Source organism: Urocitellus parryii, chromosome X, assembly GCF_045843805.1.
Source record: "Urocitellus parryii isolate mUroPar1 chromosome X, mUroPar1.hap1, whole genome shotgun sequence".
NCBI lineage: Eukaryota > Metazoa > Chordata > Mammalia > Rodentia > Sciuridae > Urocitellus > Urocitellus parryii.
This window is the reverse complement of record NC_135547.1, coordinates 19,175,003-19,197,152: the sequence shown is the minus strand read 5'-3', so window position 1 is coordinate 19,197,152 and position 22,150 is coordinate 19,175,003. Positions and strand designations below refer to the sequence as shown.

The window sequence follows — 22,150 nt, the reverse complement described above, 5'->3', positions numbered from 1 at the left end:
AGCCACTGCATTAAAACATGAAAAGCAACAGTTTGTCTTGTAGGAATGATCAATGCTCATTGATCAAGAGATCTGGGATTGAGGTGTGTCAGGTTTAGAAAGGAGGTATCCCCGTATGTTTCTATTTGAACTTTGCTTGTGGGATAGTAACTTCTTCATCTCTGGGATAGAGTTTGGAGTTCTATGGAGGAAATGATAGTGAGGGAGGAAGTCAAGGGGATGTGTGAAACAAGGAGTCCGTTTCTACTACTTTGCCTGAGGGGTTTTTCTTGCCTTGGTGCTACAAGACTGGGAGCTCTCTCCCCTTGTTAATAGCTCTTCAAAGATCTCATCATGCATGTAAAAGAAGATGTAACCTGTGCAAAGCCTAGACTTCTGCACTTGGACCTCTTGGATACTAGATACCCGTAAATCATTGTAAGTGAACCAGAGGTGCCTCTTAAAGTCATAGGCATCAGTGATATAGTGGCCTGAATGGGTGGTACTCCCAATATGGCTGATAACACCAATGAGCCTATAAGTATGACGATCTCTTTTATCGGCACTTCTTTTTGGTTCCTTTGGTTCTTTGGCTTTTGATTCTGTCTTATCTAAAATATCCTTATCTTCAGGGTTCCTATTGGCATCCACTGAACATAAGGAATTCACATCAGGCTTCTGGACATTTAATTCTGTAGGTCTGAAATTCTGTGTGTGCTCCTGAGCATTTAGCTTTGGAAGGCTCTGAGGAAGTGCTTGTTCAAGGGCTTGCTTATGGATTCTCACGCTATCACACTGCTGGGTCTGTCTGGCCACATTCTGGAATATTCCAGGAATGCTGGGATTTTTATCTTCATACAAATCTTCAGTAGTCTCACTAAAACTACTAAAATCTAACTCTACAAATCCATTAGTTTCCTCATGTTTCTTTATTTCTGTATTTTCAGATACTTCTTGAAAATGAGCTTCTGTGAGAGATGTGTCTAGGCTGGGTTTATCTGCAAGAGATGTGTCTGGGCTGGGTTTACCTCCATTTTTGCAAATTGGAGAAAGGGAGGTATCTTTCACATAATTCATAGAGCCAGCAGATAGCTGTTGTTCAGTAAGCGTTACATTTCCTGAGGATGCCAATTCTGACTTTATTATATTCAGTTTAGAATTTTTTTCCAAGTCTTTTTGCTGCTGCTCTCTACCTGCCCCTTTTAAGAATCGCTGAAATTTTTGTGGTACAGATTTCTTATTTGATCCAATGTGTAAAGGCAGGGAATCTTTGGATTTTGAGGTCAACTTTGTTGCAGGCATTGTTAAGTTGAGAATTCCAAAACTCATGTTTTGAAAAATTTTTAGTAAATGGAAATCCTTAATATGGGCATTCTCACTAAGTGGAAGAGGTGGTTTTGTGTTCTCATTGCAATGAGAAGACAAATTTAAATAGGTGGGAATAATGACTTCCTGCTCATCTTTCCTTAAGGACCAATACTCATTCAATCTATAGCGTTTCAGATGAACAATAAGGACCCTGGGTAGCCTACTGAATTTCTGTACTGCAATAGACCTATAGTGATTACACTGCTCACACTTATACTCAAGCTCTTCTGCATCAAAGAAAAGGTCAAAAGTAGATTGAATAGACAAAGGATTGGCTTTTGTTCCTTGGGGAAGGTTGATGGAGAGATAGTTATTTGGTTCTGTCTTAAGAACAGCCCGACCACATGATTTACAAAAAATAGAGCGCAGTATCTCAAACTCAAAATTTGTGATGACAGGACAAACAATCATTTTGGTGGGAGAATAAGAAAACAAAAGCTTTTCAGGCGAATCTTCCTCCAATTCAATTTTAGTCTTCCACATTAAGCTTAATCTTTGCATGGTCTCCTTCATCTGATCTAAACAAAGACTTAAAAACTCATGAGCATCATTCTGTACATCGCCAGAGAATATATCTGCAACTAGTGAAATGGCTTTTTTAATACTCACAAGTAACTTCTCCTTTGTTGCTATATTATAAATATCTTTCAAAACAAGCAGCTGTGCCAAGCACAAGCTAAGAGCATCACGGGGAATTTTACCCCATGGGAAACCCTGATTGAGTAAATCATTAACAAAGGATGGAATTGAACATAAGGATTGTAAAACTGCATTCATATAACACGTGTTTCCCAAATTGGGGAGACCCTGCCATACTTTCTCTGGGAAAAATGTAACAGACTTCTCAAGTATATCCCACTCTGGGATATACTCACCATAACTTGTTTCCCAAAAAAATGGCACAAATACTTTCTCCGTGATAATGTGGGGAATAGTAACATCTAGGTAAGGATTTCCAAGAAAGCTGGTCACAAATGAAGATTCAAATGGCAATTTCTTTCTCTCTCTTAACTCTCTTGCCTTCAATTGTTTCTCCCAAGTGTGGCTCACATACTTCCAGGGATTTATCTTGTATGTGCTTCTTTTGAAGTAATTTTCTTTCATGAGTTTCTCATTTTTATTCATCTCTAAATCAGATGCTAGTATTCTTTTCCTCTTCCCAAAATGATGTGCAAATAGCCCTTTTCTAATAAATGATGATTTTTCTGCAAACAAAGACATCTTCTTCTGAATGTAAGAGGTTCTTTCTTTGGCTACCTCCAGGTGTCCACTACTTGATGTCTTATAAACTTTGTGTGATGAAGTTTTACTGATCCCCTTCTGTATGGTTGTGCTGGTAAAGACGCCATCCTCCTTGCCAGGTTTCATGGGTGGTTGATCCCCAATTTGATGGACTCTGTCTAGGAGTGTCTTCAACTCTCTGGCATGGGTGGATGATAATCTCTCAATAAACAAGAAATCATTATTTTGGAAAGTTAAATGCAGGTGATTTTCATTTTGTCCATAGGCTCTAAAGGCCACACTTTTAATATTATCACTCAGCTGAAAAGTTTTAACTTGTCCAGTATTGAAATAGAGCATCAGTTTAACTTTCTTCTTTCCTTCCACTGTTTCAATGAATGCTGCTGTTGATTTAGACATCCCTGTCTTCGTGTTCCATATTTGGACATAACCGTGTACCACTGTGTCAGATGACATTTTCTTTACAGAGAAAGTCCATGTATCCTGGGTTACTGAAAAATCTTGAAGTTTCGATGTTTTCAGAATTCACCTAAAGAAACAACACCAAAATAAATGGTTATTTAGTTCTCTGTACAGAACGATACTATTTACAGTATAAGTTTTATGTGAAAATATCTTCAGATTCTGAATAGCTAGACCTTTAGTGATTAAAATAATGTTTTTTATTATAGTTGCATGCAGGTCCAGAATCTTGATTCCCAAGATAAGATGACTCTTTAAAGAAATAAATCAAGTTTTTTTAAACTATTGGAGAAAAAATGTTTCTTAAATCTTTCCACCACAATATCAGATCATATTTTGATTAAATTTCCAACTTCAATTGGGATAATTAAATACTTAGTAGACTTTCAATACATAGGTAAAAATCATACTGAATACTGTCTCAAGTGCATATATAACGTGATTTTTCTGTCACAGAATGACCACATGGGGCAACTACAATAAGTGAATAAGAAAATAGAAGTACTATGTGATCCTTAACCCAGAAACAGATGACTATCCCTTGATATCTAGAGGACTTCATACATGGGCTACTCAAAATAAACTCATCTTCCTCATTCCAAATCCAGTTATGTTATTTTTTTTTCACTTGGCAATGAGGAACCTCTATGCATTTTACCCCTTTTTGACAGAAGTATTAGAATAAAAACTTCTTGCCCATCATATTAATAGCTTAGAAAGGTTTCTGCATCTATTTCTTGTCATGGGGTCCTCTTAACCTGAGCTAGCTCCCTGTATTTAAAACCAGTGGGGAAGCAGGGGGTGTAGCTCAAAAGTGGAGTATGTGCTTTGCTATGTGAGGCCCTAGTTTCAATCCCCTGTACTAAATTAAAACAAAAAACTGAAGAAAAAAAACGGGCTGGGGTTGTGGCTCAGTGATAAAGCACTTGCCTCAAATATGTAGGCACTGAGTTTGATTCTCAGCACCACATATAAATAAAAAATAAAAGTCCATCAATAACATGAATAAAATAAATAAAAATTTTTAAAAAGTGGAAAAAAACAGTAGAGAAATATTAGATACATTTAAATAATCATTGAAACCCGGAAATTTTCTTAGATCAATCTGAATTAATTAAAGAAATTCATATTACAAATGTTTTACCAGAGTGTATACATCTAAAAATTGATTGGAAGTTGTATTTTGTCCTAAATAGTTAAAAAATATTCTTTTTGAAACTTGTCTATGGTATTAACTTGCTCAATAAACCCTGTCTTTATGGATAATACTCAAGGAAACTTCTGCTCAATTCCTGTTCAAATGATCAAAAACTCAAAATTGGTGGAGCATAAATTAATGAGATTTTTGTTTTATAATATATTTCATCAACCTATGTTCAGTGAAGTAGGGATTGCACCCATCCATATAGAAAAGTGCATATGCACCCAAGTGAGAGAGTGATCTTATTTATCATGGTAGAAATGGGGCCATAAAAACATTCAAGCACAGCAACAAATTCAAGTTCTCTGGATTATTTATAGTTCACTGTGCTACTGTAGATGCTAAGAAAGGTTTTAAGCTATTTCCTCTCCACAAAACAGTCCTAATTGTTCCTTTTTTAACCACTTGGGAGAACTTACAAACTCAAAACTTCTTCCAGTCTACATTCAGAAACCTTGCAACCCCATCTCTTCTGTATTTATCAAAAATTGTTCTCTCTTGCTTTCTAATCATAGCTCAAATAATGTAAGATCTTCCTGGCATTTCTTCTCTCTTCCTTCAAAAACAGTGAAGGGATATGTTTACAAAATGATGTCTGCATTCATCATTCCTTCCTTGCAATCAGACCAACTTACATTTCATTCCAGAATAAAGGAAACTTCTTTGAGTCCACTCAGTGTAGAAAGTAAAGATAGGTAGAACCATCTTGCTGATGTACAGCTGAGCAGTCTACCACTGCCTACTTCTCTAGCACATCTTAAGCTTAAATTCTCTTTCATTCTTATTCTCACTAAAGGCTTCTGAAGCTTCCTTGGATTGGTCATTTTTAGATTTTAATTTAAAATGCATTGGTTCTCCAAGTCTCTACTATATTCTAATTCTATGCAGACTAAAGTAAACTTCAGTGCAGTGACCTTCCTGCTTCCTTCTCATCCCTAATTCAGATTCCAAACATATGATAATTATATTTAAAGATTACAAAAGCCAATGTGCTTCTTATTTCATGTACAGACTAGTAGTGCCAACTTCTAAGTGCAATACACTGAGCTAGCTGCTATCTCAAAACATATAGCCAGGAAATCTCAAAAACTGCACTACTTCTATCAAATGCGGAAGCATGACCTATGATGCATAGAAGCTGGCTATAGAGTTAAAAAATTAGTCAAAATGGTTGCTTCATTGTTAATTTACTAATTCACTCTACATGAGCCTTCCTGGTCATTGAATCATTTCTTGCACATTTTTGTGCAGCATCTTATGATTTGCTGAGCATCTACTCAGTGCTGGGAACTAACCAGATCTCTTAGGCACATGAAGTATGTGAGTATTCACTATGCCTATATGATTCAGACTCTTAATGATCATAGTTGTAAGCATCATAACCCAAGAGGATATCCTTTCAGTGAGTACAAAGGATCTAGGAAAATATCCTTTCAGTGCCATTTTCTATGGCTTGATATATATATATATATATATATATATATATATATATATATATATATATATATATATATATACCCAGCAGTGTTCTGTAAAAGACAAGAGGATATCCTGGAGTGAGATTTATTAGGTCCTGCCTCAACTCTCCAAAATGCCTGGTACTGAGACAATCTGTCCAATAGAAGAAAAAGTAGGCCCTAATCTTCATCATGTGGCATTAGGCCCCAATTTCCTTAATTAAGACTCCCTTTGGCACAAGAATTAAAATCAAGAATCAATAAATGGGGTGGACTCAAACTAAAAAGTTTCTTCTCAGCAAAAGAAACAATCTGTGAGGTGAACAGAGTGTCTACATCTTGGGAGCAAATCTTTACCCCTCACACATCAGATACAGCACTAATCTCTAGGGTATATAAAGAACTCAAAATGCTAAGCACCAAAAATGAATAAATAAATAACCCAATCAATAAATTGGTCAAGGACATGAATAGACACTTCTCAGAAAAGGATATTCAATCAACCAAAAAACATGAAAAAGTGTTCATCTCTAGCAATTAGAGAAATGCAAATCAAATTACTCTAAGATACTATCTCATTCCAGTCAGAATGGCAGCCATTATGAAGACAAACAACAATAAGTGGTTGACAAGGATGTGGAGAAAAAGGTACACTCATACATTGCTGGTGGGACTGCAAATTGGTGCAGCCAATATGGAAAGCAGTATGGAGATTCCTTGGAAAACTGGGAATGGAACCATCATTTGACCCAGCTATCCCTCTTCTTGGTCTATACCCAAAGGACTTAAAAACATCAATCTACAGGGACACAGCCACATCAATGTTTATAGCAGCACAATTCACAATAGATAAACTGTGGAGCTAAACCAGATGCCCTTCAGTAGATGAATGGATTAAAAAATATGATATATATATATATATACACACACACAAAATGGAATATTACTCAGCATTAAAAGAGAATATATTTGTAGTTAAATGGATGCAGTTGGAGAAGATAATGCTAAGTGAAGTTAGCCAATCCCCCCGAAAAATAAATGGTGAATGTTTTCTGATATAAGATGGCTGACTCATAGTGGGGTAGGGAGAGGCAGCATGGGAGGAATAGACAAACTCTAGATAGGGAAGAGGGGTATAGGGGAGGGGGCATGGGGTTAGCAATGATGGTGGAATGTGATGGACATCATTATATAAAGTACATGTATGAAGACACAAATTGTTTTTAACCTACTTTATATACGGAGATATGAAAAACTGTGTTCTATATATGTAATAAGAATAGTGATGCATTCTGCAGTCATATACTTAGACAATAAAAGCAATTTAAAAACAAAACAAAAAAATGCCTGTTACATCCTTTGCTGAGCAAGCAAGAAATTTGCTTTTGGGGAGACTGTTGGCAAGACCAAGACCCCAAAAGTCCAGGTTATTAATTCCAAATTAATTTAATAAATGATTGGTGCTGCTTTTAGAATATTTACCCTCTGAAGTCTGCAGTTAATTTCCCCCACCACTCATGCTTTCATTATTTCCAGAGCAAGAAAAACTTGAATACAAATGGCTATACACCTTTCAAATTTGAATATGCATTTCTCAATCCCAAAGAGTTCATTACAAAAAAAGAAACTAGATGAAAGAACTATTTTCTTTTAAGTGTTTTGGTTGAATGGATGATCCTTTAGAAAGCTATTTGTTTTGGAAAACAGGGAGATGAATGAAATGAAGATTTGGAAAATCTGAAGGCAGGTGAATAAAATCCACAAGGTCCTTTAGGCTCAATAACTATGAGAAAGTAACATTTCTATTATCAATTCTCTACTGAGATGATTATGATTGTGATGATCTATATGAAATCAAGTATGTGTTTATTGCATCGAGTAGGTGATGGTCAATGTATAGAAAGAAGGTGGTGTGGTACTGGTGGTGAATTTTAATTATCATTTTATCTCACAACTTCTTGAAAACAAGTGAGGTGAAACAACAAAGACATGGCTAGCAAATGATAGGAAATCCTGTTAAGTTACCCAAGTAAGTTGCACTAGATAGATGAATAATTCACAAGGTGGTGGGCTAGCCCATGTATGCAGTAAGTGTAAAAGACAGGGCCAGATAATTAGCACAGATTTTTTAAAACATTTTTAAGACATTGATTATGTCTTTACTTTATTCATTTATTTATGTGTGGTGGTGAGAATCGAACCCAGTGCCTCACACATACTAGGCAAGTGCTCTACCACTGAGCCACAACCCCAACCCAATCACAGAATTTTATAATAATTTCTGTCTATCTTCAATAATCCCAGGTAAGAGCTTTTAAAAATAAAACAACTTCAACTCACACTTGAACTACCCATATCATAATGGACTTTAGTCATTAAATGAACAGAAAAATGTCCAAAGCTATCTTTAAGGACTATTCTGTTGAGATTGTGATTCTAGGTATAACATACTTAATAAGCCCATTGGGATTCCCAAGACAGTTCAAATAAAACATTTCTCCAACAATTGGATGATGTGCATTACATCTGAGCTTGGAAATTCATGGTGACATATAGAACATATAGAAGGATGGGTAGTCGAATATGCTGGGTTTGGTAAATGGGAAAGGGCATTCTCAAAAGCCCATGGGGATTTTCAAAAGTCAACGGGCATTCATCCATTTATTCATTAAACAAATATGTATGGAATATTAGAAAACATATCAAGCTCTAAGTAACAGAAGATAATCTAGGAAAAGAAGACAAAATTCAGATTCTCAAAACTTTCATTCTAGAAGGGAATAGAAAATAAACATAAAATAGAGAATATCAGATGGCAGTAATAGCTAAAGAAAACAGGGGAACTGAGTGTGCCAGTGATAAAAGGGGATATGTTGCTGTCTTACATATGGAGGCCTGGGAAGGCTTTACTGATAGTGATGTCATTATAGCAGGGTCTTGAAGGAAGTGAGGGAGCAAATAGTTAAGATACAGGGTGCTCCAGGCAGGAAGAAGAGTAAATAAAAAGACCCTCAAGTAGGAATGCAGTTGTCATGTTAGAAACAGAAAGCAGGCTAGTGTGGTTGGAGAACACTTGAAGGTATTGAAGAGAAAAAAAAAAAAAAGATGTTAAAAGTTTGATAAAAGACCAGGAGAATGAACAGAGTAGTAAGCTTGTTGAGAAGCACCAAGGGCTGACTTAGGTTCATTGTCATGAATTTACCACGAGATGAATCAGCATATTTTATTTTTCTTTAGCTACATTCAGCTGCCCAGTTGCCATGGCGCAAGTGTGTGATTGGCAGCCTTGAATTTAACTTGCTCAAGATTCTGCCATTCATAACTAAACAATTAAGAAGAAACAGGAGCTGAAGTGTAAAGAAAGGAGTGATTATAAATATGGACCTAGAAAGGGTGAAATGGGGACAGAAACCCATGAAAAGACTTCATAAGTTATTGGGGGTGGGGTGGAGTAGAAACACCAGGGGACTAGAAGTCCAGCTCTCATTTCAGTAGCTGTAATTCTGCTCCTTGCTTCCAAGCAGCTGTCAACTACTTAGAGACTTCCATATCCTATTCTCCCATCTTCCTTTCTGTTTTTCTATTCACTCTCACCCTGGCTCCCAAGCTTGAAGTTAAATAATGGGAATGTGGGGGCGTGAGTACATGTTAGGGGTTATGTGGACTGGTTTACAGGCAGACATGATCAGATGCAGGAGGTGGGGGATGGGGTGGGCTGAAGGTAAGCAGAAATCATCCCCTCCCTTCTTCCACCCTCCCAAGGTTGGGTTAAAGGTCAACACATCAAGAGGTGCACTGCCTCTCAAGAATCAGCAATTAAATCCTGTCATTATGTTGGTCCTAGCTTCAGTGTGCATGGCTTTTCAAAATGATTAGACCAAGGCAGACTTTTGTTTTTTTCTTTCTCTGGTTTAAAGGTGCATTTCTGCACTCGGCAAATGTCTGAGTCATTGTATAGCAGAGAAATGCCATTATTTTGCCTCTTGACATACACTGCACATAAATCTCTCCATAGGAGGCCCTAAGCAAAATGGGAAAAATTCTCTAGACTAGCAAATTGTTCCCATGAACTATTCAAGCTTTAAACCCTTTGAGTGTTGGCAGAGCATTTTTTGATTCTTTAAAAATGATTATGCTCAGTGCTATTAATAAGACATAACTAATTAAGAAAACAGAATGTGTAGATAATGAAATTGTATTTAACTTCTGAAAAATTAAGAGTATTCTTTCATGAGAAAACATGTACTTGATACATTGAAATCATGACAAATTATGATTCCTGGAAATTAATTCCTTTTTCTCCTTTGCAACCCTTCCTAGTATTCTGCAGCCCTTTCTGCTGACTGTTGTGTTCATTTGTTTATTCACTTACAAATCAAAGTATTGGTTAATATCTTATCAACTAGGGACATCAACTAGGGACCAGATGAAAGAAGCAGTAGTAAACTATTCATGCTCTCAGGTTGTCACACAAATACAAACAACAGCAGTACAAGGGAAAATGTATTAAGTAAAATTCAGTTAGTGTTACCCAAGAGTCCATGTGCTTCCTGTCATCTCAGTTTTTTGCAGTACTTCCTTTCTGCCTGTAATTCCTTAATAATTCCCACACATTTGTCTCAGTTCTATCCCTTCTTTTGAAACCTGTCCAAATCTAACTTCAATGAGACAATTGCCAGTCTGAATTTTCCTACTCAGAGTTCATAATGCATTCACTTTTTGTATGTCACTTCACCTGTGCTACTACCTTGCATTGCTGCTCTATATAACCCAACCACAATATCAGAGAACAATGTTTGCTTTCAACGTGTGTGAAGTAAAATCTTCTTTGCCTACAGAAGTCATGAAGTTTGACATGCAGGAATCCTTTAAGGGCTTCACCATATAATTCTTACTTTTCTGAAGAAAACAGTGTCCAAAGTTTTAAAACTGGGGCTGGCAGGGCAGAAATGAATGAAATTAATGGGCTAGAACTATTAATGGAACATCAAGCTGACTGTGACATGATGAGCAGGTTAAATGAGAGAGGAGACTAAACAGGTGAGGACCAACATCTAACCAATTTAAAATACACACACACTTTAATAAAGCAATTCTTCTATTATTGTTTCATCCTATAATCACAAACCTATAGAGATAAGTGTATCTTTTTAACAATCAGCATCTTTCATAATTTTTAAAAGACCTGGAAAACAAGACTTCTTATGTTGTGATACTGGCAAAGGTACAAAACTCATTAACAAGAATAAAATTGTATAATAATTCCTACACATGTGAATGGTATAGTTATCCAAGATTATTACAAGTAAGGAAATTCATTGATAGGGAGCTCTATGGCATTTCCCTGACTCCCATGTCCAAATCAAGTTGGGGAGAAAAATGGGGCTTGCTTCCAGAAAGATGAGAGTGTATTTCATACCCTGAGTAGATAATTACCAAATAGCCAAAATGTGTAAGACAAACTTTCATACTGGTGTGTGAAGAGCCATGGGAAAACTTGACATGTTTACTCTGGAGTTGGAGGGGCAAAACAAAACTAGTGCCTGACTAAAACCGAAAGACCATGATACGAAATGCAGCTACCCCTATGACAGGACAAGAGGCAGGAATAATGAAAGCAAATTCTACTTATTTTATGTAGAGAAGAAATAGCACAAAATTCTGTGTAAGTGGAAAATGAGTGGACAATAATCTCATGAACAAAGCCATCCCAAAGAAAAGTGTCAGAGAAAGGCAACCCTCCAACTGAAAGAAGCTCTTTGAATACATGTAGGAGAATAAGAAATCACTAAAGATTAGCTGGAGGACTAGCTCATGAAAGAACGATACCAGGTATTGCTCCCAAGGGAAGGAAGTGTCCAAATTCAATTATGCAGCCCATGGGAGAACCAGTTTCAGAAATTGTTATTACGGAACTTTTGGAAAGTTAAAAACCTCAAACAACACTACATAAAAGCATTTTTTACCATTTTCCTTATATATGCAAATTAATTTAGCCAACAGTTTTTCTTCTGTTTCAATAATCAAACCTGAGAATCAACTTGCATTTCTTTGGCTTCTCTCATTTCTTTTCCTTGCTTGTCTCTTCAATGTGAGACATTCCAATCTTACAGACCTTCTGGATAAATACACATAGTTGTCAATCAGCAAGTAAACGGCAGGAGCAAACCACAGCAAGAAGAAAAATGTCTGCTCCAAGGTAGAAGATAATTACAGCAGAACAAAACCCACCAAATGATTTTGGCTTGGAAGTATCAGTTGAAGAAGCTCATTATTTATTTTTAAGTTTTCCAAGAAAACAAATTGCCACATTCTCAGCAACCAAGAAGTGCTACCACCATGTTTAGGACACAATAGTAACTGTATGCACACAGCAGCAGTGCCTGTTGCTGCTGTGGGTCATTCTATAAACATGAAAGTGGCTAGATGCTATATGCAGAAAATAAGAAGGCAGGCCTGAGATCAAGTTTGACAACAAGGGAACATGAAATCTGAAAAGAACACTGCAGACTAGAGTTCGGAGGGGAACAAAAGATGGTCTGGAGAACTGACAGGAATCTAGGGAAGCTACCAATTATTGCTGGGCAGTTAGTCTGGTGTCAGTAAACTAAGAAAGGCACTGATAGGGGCAATTTGGGCAATCAGGAAAATAATCAGGTTATGGGGACATCAGAAAGGTGGTGAGGATTTGGAGGCTGGTTCAGTGCTTGCCCAGCAAGCACTGGGTTCAATCCCTGGTACTGCCAAAAAAAAAAAAAAAAGTAAAATAAGATGAAGATTTTGAGAAAATATTGGGTTGGAAAACTTTAAGCACCCCCTCTACATAGGGGATTCACTGGCTCTAAAATTTATTTAGGTGAAACAAAAGGAGGGATGTTAGAAAAGTTTAAGAAATCTGCTATAGGCCAATGAAGTTTGACCTACCACTGCTAGAAGATTCACTGGTCTACTGAAGCTCCCAGGCACACAGTTACTCTTTTCCTTCCCACTTTATGTGCAATCTTACCTAATTAAAATTTTCTGCCATGAGTTACTCAACCACATTTTTATTGGACTTCCCATTAAAATGTTCTCTGCTCAAAAGAGCTTCCGGGCCTGATCCTCTTGTCCCATGCTCTCTTGCCCCATGCTCTATTGCCCTTACTTGCTGATAGCTAACTCTTCATTGGCACCTTTGCTTACAGTCCTGACTAAAGAGCTCAACCACACCCCACAAGTAAAGCTAGAGTTGATCACATGTCAAGTACTCCAAACTCAGAATTGCAAACTAAGACTATTTCTCCATAAAAAAATGATACCTCTAAGGAAGTTCAAAGACTAAGATGGTAAATTATGCATGGACTTTTACTTTTGATTTATGTAGGGCATGGCTGCCTGTTTCCTGGTTTTGGGGCCGCACATGTGGCTGGGATGGCTCCTGGCGATCAGCCGGGAGGCGGTGCTGTGGGCGGTGATGGAGGAGGCGGACTACCTCAGGATAGGTCCAGGACTCTTCTTCCCTTACAGACTATGGGATGGGTGTACACGTGAACTTGCTCTACCGCTCTGATGTTTATTCTGATTGGCTCCTGTGCAGTATATAAACTGTGTATACTTCCTCAATAAACGAGATCCTGCTTCGACTCATCTCCCTGGTGCGTCTGGTTGTCCTCCCCGCTTCTCCCACTGGTCAGGAGGAGATGGGGGGGAGGGGCTAAACCCCCCCGACAGATTTATAGCGGAAAAAGGGCCGGTATTTGATCTTTGAAGGGAATCTCAGGGTATATTGCATTATTTTTGCCCACTCATCAATCTACTATTCTGATACTCTTCCCTTGAAATAAATATGATGGGAAGTCTGAATAAGGAAATTGCAAGTATCCAGCATATGATAGTACAAGTTACTTCTTGCCACCAACGACTATTGTAACAGTCATTATTGGGTCAATATCATCTTGGGAATATCCATGACCACACAACAATTTAAAAAGAGCAAGGTCTTGCTTCAATTACCAAGTAGTGGGTGAGTTCATTTTTAAACAACAGAGACCTCACTAGAAAGTTCTGGGATGGTCCTTCAAGGATCCCCTGGTTCTTGACTCAGCAATGTCCACATTCCAAAAAATCCTTTGAAGTTACTTTTAGGGTACTAATGGAGTAGGTTCTGCTGTTGTGGATCAGTTAGGGGTGTTTTTAACCTGACCTGACACAAGTAGGATCTACATCACTTTCCTTTCCCAGGTAAAGAGGACAGCAACTCTTCCAATGTATCTTCAGCTTAGTTAAGGATAAATACAACATATGCCTAATAAGAGCAGTGAGGGAATTTTACATAGCCATTTCTTGGAAAATAATTTCAAAAATGTGTTAAATGCCACAACTGGCACAACAAACCACTCTCATAATGACTGTCTTATCTAAAGAATCAGTTCCCTGAACAGAAAAAATTCAAGTTGCCTTAATTTGTTAACTTAAAAAAAAAACTTATCCAGAAATATCCTTAATGTTAATTTCCAAAAGCTAAATCATACCTACACCCCCTAAAGGAGTGATTTTCATTCATCTCATGTGGTACTTTATTCTACACATCAAGTTTTTCTATCTTTGATAACATTTAAAAAGTGTATGCATGTGGTTCAGAGAAAGGAGAGGGAAACATTAGGCTACTATCCAAAATCTATAAACTTGTACTCAAAGATTGGAGCCTAGCACAAAAGTTACTTCCTCCATTCCACTATTCTCCCAACCTAATCACATGTCTATTCCCTCAATTTTTAACTATTACCTCTGCGATCTTTAAAATATATAAGTATCTGGAGGGCATCAGGGCACATGTATTCCCTCAGTACACAGTATTGAGAACACAAACCATCTAGCCTACAAGGTTTGTCTTCATTAGTGCATTATTCTACTATATTCATCAACATAACTTTTCTATTCTGAGACTCTCACCCAGGAAGATAAAAGTTGAAAATAGTTTTACTATTCATTCTAGCAACTCTTCAATTAAAAGTGCAATTGACTGAATGCTTACAACCACCCTCACCCCAAATTCATATGTTAACACCCTAAACCCCAAGGTGATGTATTATGAAGTGTAGCCTTTTGGATGTAGTTAAGTCATGAAGGCAGAGCCTTCATTATTGGCATAAGTGCTCCCATTAGATCACAGAGAGCTACTTAACCCCGTTCACCAATGAAGACACTTTGAGAAAGCCCTGTTTTATGAATCAAGTAGTGGGCCCTTACCAGACACCATCTCTGCCAAGTACCTTGTCCTTGGACTTCCCAGCCTTCAGAACTATAAGAAATAAATGTCTGTTGTCTATAAGCCACACAGGTCATGGTATTTTGTTATAGCAAACAGAAGAGACTAAGGCAGAAAGCAATAATGACTTTGTACCCTAAACCTTTTGAACATTTTGCCTCCACGTTCACGTGCCCACAAATTCTAATCCATTATATCATGATTTTTACCCAAGCCTAATCAAGTCCTCATTTACCATTAAGCTGGACTTCAAAGTCTCAATCTCCTGGTCTTGCCCTTTTCCTACTAAAACTTTCAGACTCTGCCAAGACAGAGTTTTCTCTAATAGTGGTAAGCAATAAATTTAGCCTTGTCTTAGCAACAGGTTATTCTGGTTATTGGAGGAGCCAGTATTTAACATACCCATTCAATAAATGTTAATTAATTAATTCAAGGGCTGAAATGATAATATTGGTTTGGATTTGGCAGGCATAGGATAACTGCAAAAAGTTCTTATTTGGGGGTTTGATTTTGAAGCCACTGAAAAGGATATGCACTTGACTGTTTTATGCCTTTCATAATTACTATTTTATGGTTTTACTTTTTCATGATTTTGACCAAACACATGGTAGCATGGTATGACAGAACCCACATACTTTAAAGCAGGTGCTAATTTATAGTCAATACCATAGTGGAACAGTTGCTTTCTTTTGAGTCCACTTGTTTTTGCTTGATAAGCAAAACACCTTGGGAATTTGGTGAAACAAACAGGCTTATTTCTCTGAGGAGCTGGCTGGGTTAACAATGCAGGCTTCTACTGATGTGTCACCATATAGGTATAGAGATAGAAAGAAAAAGATTCATGAGAGCAGGTCAATCAATAATACATTGATTTACTCAGTGCTTTCTGACAAGGGTCAGAATTCATGTGAATTTCCATGGGAACTTGCAATTTTCTCATTGAAAGAGACAATGAGTTGTACTAGGCATTCTCTACTGTGGTTTTCAGCAATTTCTAGTGTACTTTTTCATTTGTACTGGGGGGGGCAGAACATTTAACAATTCTTAAACTCTGAGTCTGGGATATTTCCCATACAGAATCATGAAATTTGTGCCACAAAAAGTTGTCCATGTATTGTTTTCTCTCATGTGGAAATTAAAAAAAAGATGACTTGGAAACAGAAGAGGGACTTGTAGAGAAGAGGAAGAAGATTTGAAGGAGGAGGGAGAAAGAATAAGGTAGAAAAGAGGGTAGACATAATCAAAACACAATATATCTATGGGTGAAAATGGCACAGTGAAACCCATCAATTTGTACAATTAATATAATTATAATTGTAAAACCACAGTAGCTATTAGACTTACCATACTATGAAAATATGATTTCAAAATTTGTTTTGTTTGGGGGAAAATCCCTGTCCAATAATCCTTATTTTCAAATGAAGAAAATAAGCCTAAAAATAAATGACTTGCTCTAGGGCACAAAGTTAATACCGTTAATACCTGTACATTCTTTCACTATTAGTATATATACTATCAAAGCATGTATTTTCATATCTAGGACCTGAATTCAAATTTTCAACTTATTTGTGTAGTATTTTTCCAAAACACACATGAGGTTTTCCATTTTGTCTATTGGATGTGTGAAAAAAATAAAGCACATCTCTAGGAGGAACTATCTTTTCTACTTATAGATGCTTATGCTGGTTACTCACTTCCCTGTTGAGGGCTTGAAAGACATGCACAAAGATATGCACAAAGACTGGATGAACAAGGGGAATGAATTATAGGTCAAGATTACAATTATTTAATATAAAAACAACACTAATAGAACATATTCAATATGAATAACTAATGGGCTAGAATGGGTTGCCACCAAGTATTTGGTTTTCAGTATTAAGGTATTTCATTATATCAAAGGAGAAATCAAGGCCAGGTATGAGAGAGTGATGTGCACTTCTGAGATACTTACACCTCTAGGTACAGCTACCAGGTGACTTAATGACATCTAATTGTGGTAGCACATCAAACCAGCATAATTTATGTTAGGAAATCAACAGCAATGACAAACTCCATATTATACCCTCATATACTTGTAGATAAATAACAAAATAATTGTTATTTTCCATTTACTATTTGTGAAATAACCCAGTCAAATAAAGAAACAAACACATGAATCCCTTATTTCTAATATTCTCTATTTTTCTAACTAATGCCTTTGTTTGGCCTCTCCCCACAAACCAAAGATTATTTACACACATTTTAAACCAGTACTTCCATTTATACCTTGATATTACATATCTTCTAGGTGATAACAGCTTTATTCTTCATTACTCTTACCAACATCTTTGTTTTTGCACTTTTCTACTCTAGTCCTTCAAGCTGATAATCCAAAAAGCTTTTGGGGGGGGCAGGCTGGGGCTTAGCTCAGGGGCAGAGCACTTGCCTTGCACATGTGAGGCACTGGATTCAATCCTCAACACCACATAAAAACAAAATAAAGGCATGCTATCCATCTACAACTACAAAAAGAAAAATTTTAAAGCTTTTTTTCCTTGAGTACTAGGGAATGAACTCAGGGACACTCAACCACATTCCTAGCCCTATTTTGTATTTTATTTAGAGACAGGGTCTCTGAGTTGCTTAGAGCCTTGCTTTTTGCTGAGGCTGGCTTTGAACTTAGGATCCTCCTGCCTCAGCCTCCAAGCCACTGAGATTACAGTTGTGCACTACCACACCTGGCTCCAAAAAGTGTTTTTTTTTTTTAAGTTTTTAAGTTGTAGGTGGACATAATGCCTTTATTTTTCTTGATCTATTTTTATGTGGTGCTGAGGATTGAACCCAGTGCCTCACATCCACGCTAGGTGAGAGCTCTGCCATGGAGCCACAACCCCAGCCCAAAGAAAGCTTTTTAAAGAGTATACATTCTGGGGACGGGATTATAGCTCATTTGGTAGAGTGCTTGCCTTGCATGTACAAGGTCCTGGGTTCAATATCTAGCACAAAGAAAAAAAATAAAGAGTATACATTTTGTACTTCTAGCTATTCCTCCTTCACTCATTTAAAGAATGTGATTTTACCATGTGGTTTCTTAAAGTGGTAATGCTTTTTAGCCTTCACAGAAACTAAAGCATTGAATGAAAACTAAAAGAGGTTTCAGTTTTTGCCTATTCTAAACTGACTTATTTATGATCACTAGGTCCTTGTTATCCTGGAATGTTAAGCAGTTCAGTGAGTGAAAACACCAATTACCTACATCAGTATTTTCTGCATATCACACTAGAGCATAGAAGATCAACGAAGATAGCATTTCTTGAAAGCAAGAAACAACAATATTAAGCAGGAATACAGAAATGTCTAAAAATCCATATTACCTACCTAAAAATGTATTTATCTAAACCTCAGAATACCAAATATCTGGTCTGTTTTGGTTCTGTAAGCTCTGAGAACTGGGAAGTAATTCTGACCCTATTTCATCTACTACTACACTGTAGAATAAAACTTTCTGCACTGATGGAAAAAGTACTATATCTGCACTTTATCAGCAATAGCTGGTGGCTACTACACACAACTGTTGAACACCTGAATATGGATAATGAGACTAAGGACCTAAACTGTTGATTAATTCAATTTTATTGTAGCTACCACACTGGAAACATGGATCTATATAATAAGATGACTGTGGGCAGAACTTAATATGTTGCCAATCCTGGAAAATCTATTGGGATATCTACTTTCATGTGGCATATCATGTAGGTTTGCCAACCAACCTTTATCTATGACATTTCCCTTTCCAACCCCACTTCTAGGATTTGGAGGACAATGTGACACAGCTGTCAGAGAGCAGCAGGAATCTACTGTTTGTTTATGTGATAAAGGACATATGTGCCTGGAAGGACCCATTTTGAAATTTAACATTCACTCCACCACCTGAATATATATAGCTGGAATAAGGAAATGAAGCACCACAAGACAACAAATATAAAGAGAACAGCTGGAATAAGGAAGCCTTTGTAGGCTCATGAGAACTGGTATGTAGATTAAATACAACCAGAATTAAAAAGTAAAAATATTGGCGCTGGGGCTATGGCTCAATGGTAGAGCACTTGCCTTATATTTGTGAGGCACTGGGTTCAATCCTCAGCACCACATAAAAATAAACAAAATAAAGGTATTGTGTCCAATTTATAACTAAATATATATTAAAGTAAAAATATTTAACAAAATGGTTCCTTGAAGATATCACTGAGCCACTTCAATAACCATATTATTTAAACTACTGGTAGTTTTAAAAAAATATTTAGTTGTAGATGACACAATACCTTTATATTATGTGTTGGTAAGGATTGAACCCAGTGCCTCACATATGCTAGCAAGCAGCCCTCCACCACTGAGCTACAACCCAGCCCCACTGCTGCTCTTTTGTTACTTACAGTTGAAAGCCCAAGACCACTGGATATAGAATAATATTAGTTTTAAGTACACAGGTTGGTACAGAAATAGTCATTTTAGATTAGTTGAATTGAAAAGCTAACAAGTTTAGGATGGCAGAATAAAATGAATGATCACAAAAGCATCAATCACATGTGAGGATCTGGAGCTGCTACTTAAGAGGTAAATTTACATCACATTTTCTGTAGTGTGATAGTTAAACTGCTTTGATTAAGATTCTGTAGTTGGGGTTATATACAGTAAAATTTTTGTTACATGTCTAAATGATATTTTACTTTAATTATTACCCCCATATTCATGTTGGGAATAAGTCTTAAATATAAATTGACAGCCCAAGATACAGTTGTTGTATGAAACATAATTAAAATAATTAAACTCCTACTTATGTCACTCAAGCTACTTGCAGTGAATGGTTTTCTAACTGATATTCTAAGTCTCCATTTCATATTCATATGTGCTGTACTATAAAATCGGTGGGCTTTTGACAGGCAATCATAGTGTGGCAAAAAACAGAGATGAAACTGTAAAAACAAGTAATCAGCATCAAGAGTAATGCAGTAGGAAAGCACCTTGTAAGATCAGTTAATCTCTTTGAATGTTGAGTTTGTTAGTATAAACCACTGATATAAAACTCAGTAAGCCCAAGGTATGGTTCCAGTGATGGGAGAGAAAAATTTGGGGGGCTGAGTTCAAGAGAGTTTGGAGTAGACAATCACCTATCAGCTGCACATTTAGGGAGTTAAAGCAGTACACCTGAATGGGAATAAAGATATGATGTCAGCATCACAAGTAGTAATGAGATACCAAATGTATGGCCAGTTGAACATAGTGGGTCTCAATATTTAGAGGGCATCAGAACCAATTTAAAATTAAAAGTGACCTTTTCACCAAGATGGCGCCGAAAGCTAAGAAGGAAGCTCCTGCCCCTCCCAAAGCTGAAGCCAAAGCAAAAGCTTTGAAAGCCAAGAAAGCAGTGTTGAAGGGTGTCCACAGTCATAAAAAGAAGAAGATCCGCACGTCACCTACCTTCCGGCGACCCAAGACATTGAGGCTCCGGAGGCAGCCCAAATATCCTCGGAAGAGCGCCCCCAGGAGAAACAAGCTTGACCACTATGCCATCATCAAATTCCCTCTGACCACTGAGTCAGCCATGAAGAAGATTGAAGACAACAACACACTTGTGTTTATTGTGGATGTCAAGGCAAACAAACACCAGATCAAACAAGCTGTAAAGAAGCTCTATGACATCAATGTGGCCAAGGTTAACACCCTGATCAGGCCTGATGGAGAGAAAAAGGCATATGTTCGACTGGCTCCTGATTATGATGCTTTGGACGTTGCCAACAAAATTGGGATCATCTAAACAAAGTCCAGCTGTCTAATTCTAAATATACTTTCTTTTTTCCAACATAAAAAAAAAAATTAAAAGTGAGTCTATATGTTTGTGACTACCAAAATGTTATAAAAAGGTAAACACTGATGTTTACTCTTGTTAAAGAATTCACATAATTTCACAATTCAGGAAATAAGCCTCTCCTCAGATATTATTTGAAACATCAACTTGATTTTCTTTTGGCCATTTTCAGTTGGAAAGAGAATGACTATTTGTGTTCCAAGGTTGAGATCTGAAGTTATTTATATGAAGAGTCCCAGAAAGGACTTAGTTGAAAAACCTTTGAACTGAATGTTCTTATAGGACAAATTAGTTTGTGAGGCTAAAGATCTTTCATGGCCCATCATCACTAAGAGTTCTAAAGTCCCTGCATCTACTAATTAGAAAAAATTTTAAAAATGACAAAAAAAATCTTCAGGAGCTAGGTCAGTGCCCTTTTTTTTAATATTTATTTTTTAGTTCTTGGCGGACACAACATCTTTCTTTGTATGTGGTGCTGAGGATCGAACCCGGGCCGCATGCATGCCAGGCGAGCGCACTACCACTTGAGCCACATCCCCAGCCCCAGTGCCCTTTTCTAAGATGTAAGTAAATCCTCCCTTCCTCCATGTGCCAATGGGCCAGACAGCCGAGACCTCTGAAGTTAGTAAATGCAGGGACTTTAGAACTCTTAGTGTTGATGGGCCATGAAAGATCTTTAGCCTCACAAACTAATTTGTCCTATAAGAACATTCAGGTCAAAGGTTTTTCAACTAAGTCCGGAACTCAAATCTCCTATCTTAGTATAGAGACTTCTTTCCAGTATACCTTGGGATTGGGCTAAGCCTTTTTATTCCATTTAAGTGAAAGGCTAGAAGGGGAAATTCCAGAGATGGGAAGCAGCACAAACATCAGAAAGTATAAGGAGTCTGTGTTGCACCAGAGAAAGGTTATTTTGATCACTAAACTCTCCTGAATGAGATCCAAAAATGTCTGCCTTATCCCGATTTCTACTTTCTAGTGCATACAGTTAGAATACATTCCAGAGGCTGTACTTCCTACACGTGGGCAAAAGGTTAACAGCCTTCCAGAGGTTCTCAAGAAGTGACCCATTCAGCATCCTCTAAACAGCATTTAATATTTTAACTATAGAAGTAGCTGCCTGGGTTGGGAGTATCATTGGTCTCACAGCTCCGATTAATTTTTTCACCTTCTTTTCCACTTACTTTACATTTTCCCTACTGAGTTTTAATGATGCAAACAGCACTAAAGCACCATCATCTTCCATATCTAAACTAAAATGGATTCACATAATAGTTTTACAGCACTGAGTATTCAAGTCACAATTACTGTCTGGTTTGCCTTGCTCTGCCTTAATAACCAACAGAAAT

General features: G+C 37.2%; 2 protein-coding genes across 2 annotated transcripts; one reads left to right on the top strand and one right to left on the bottom strand.

The window, feature by feature from the left end:
- Nucleotides 1–246: 246 nt before the first annotated feature.
- On the bottom strand, nt 247–3,045 carry Usp26 (ubiquitin specific peptidase 26). The gene has a single exon (XM_026405599.2). It carries the CDS (start codon nt 3,043–3,045, stop codon nt 247–249), a length of 2,799 nt encoding a protein of 932 aa, XP_026261384.2.
- Nucleotides 3,046–20,272: 17,227 nt separating this feature from the next.
- Nucleotides 20,273–20,800, top strand: LOC113194529 (large ribosomal subunit protein uL23). The gene has a single exon (XM_026405608.2). It carries the CDS (start codon nt 20,280–20,282, stop codon nt 20,748–20,750), a length of 471 nt encoding a protein of 156 aa, XP_026261393.2. The 5' UTR covers nt 20,273–20,279; the 3' UTR covers nt 20,751–20,800.
- Nucleotides 20,801–22,150: the final 1,350 nt, after the last annotated feature.

What these genes read in the sequence shown, in the direction of transcription:
- Usp26 (XM_026405599.2), bottom strand. Translation starts at nt 3,045, where the DNA reads ATGTCATCTGACACAGTGGTACACGGTTATGTCCAAATATGGAACACG.
- LOC113194529 (XM_026405608.2), top strand. Translation starts at nt 20,280, where the DNA reads ATGGCGCCGAAAGCTAAGAAGGAAGCTCCTGCCCCTCCCAAAGCTGAA.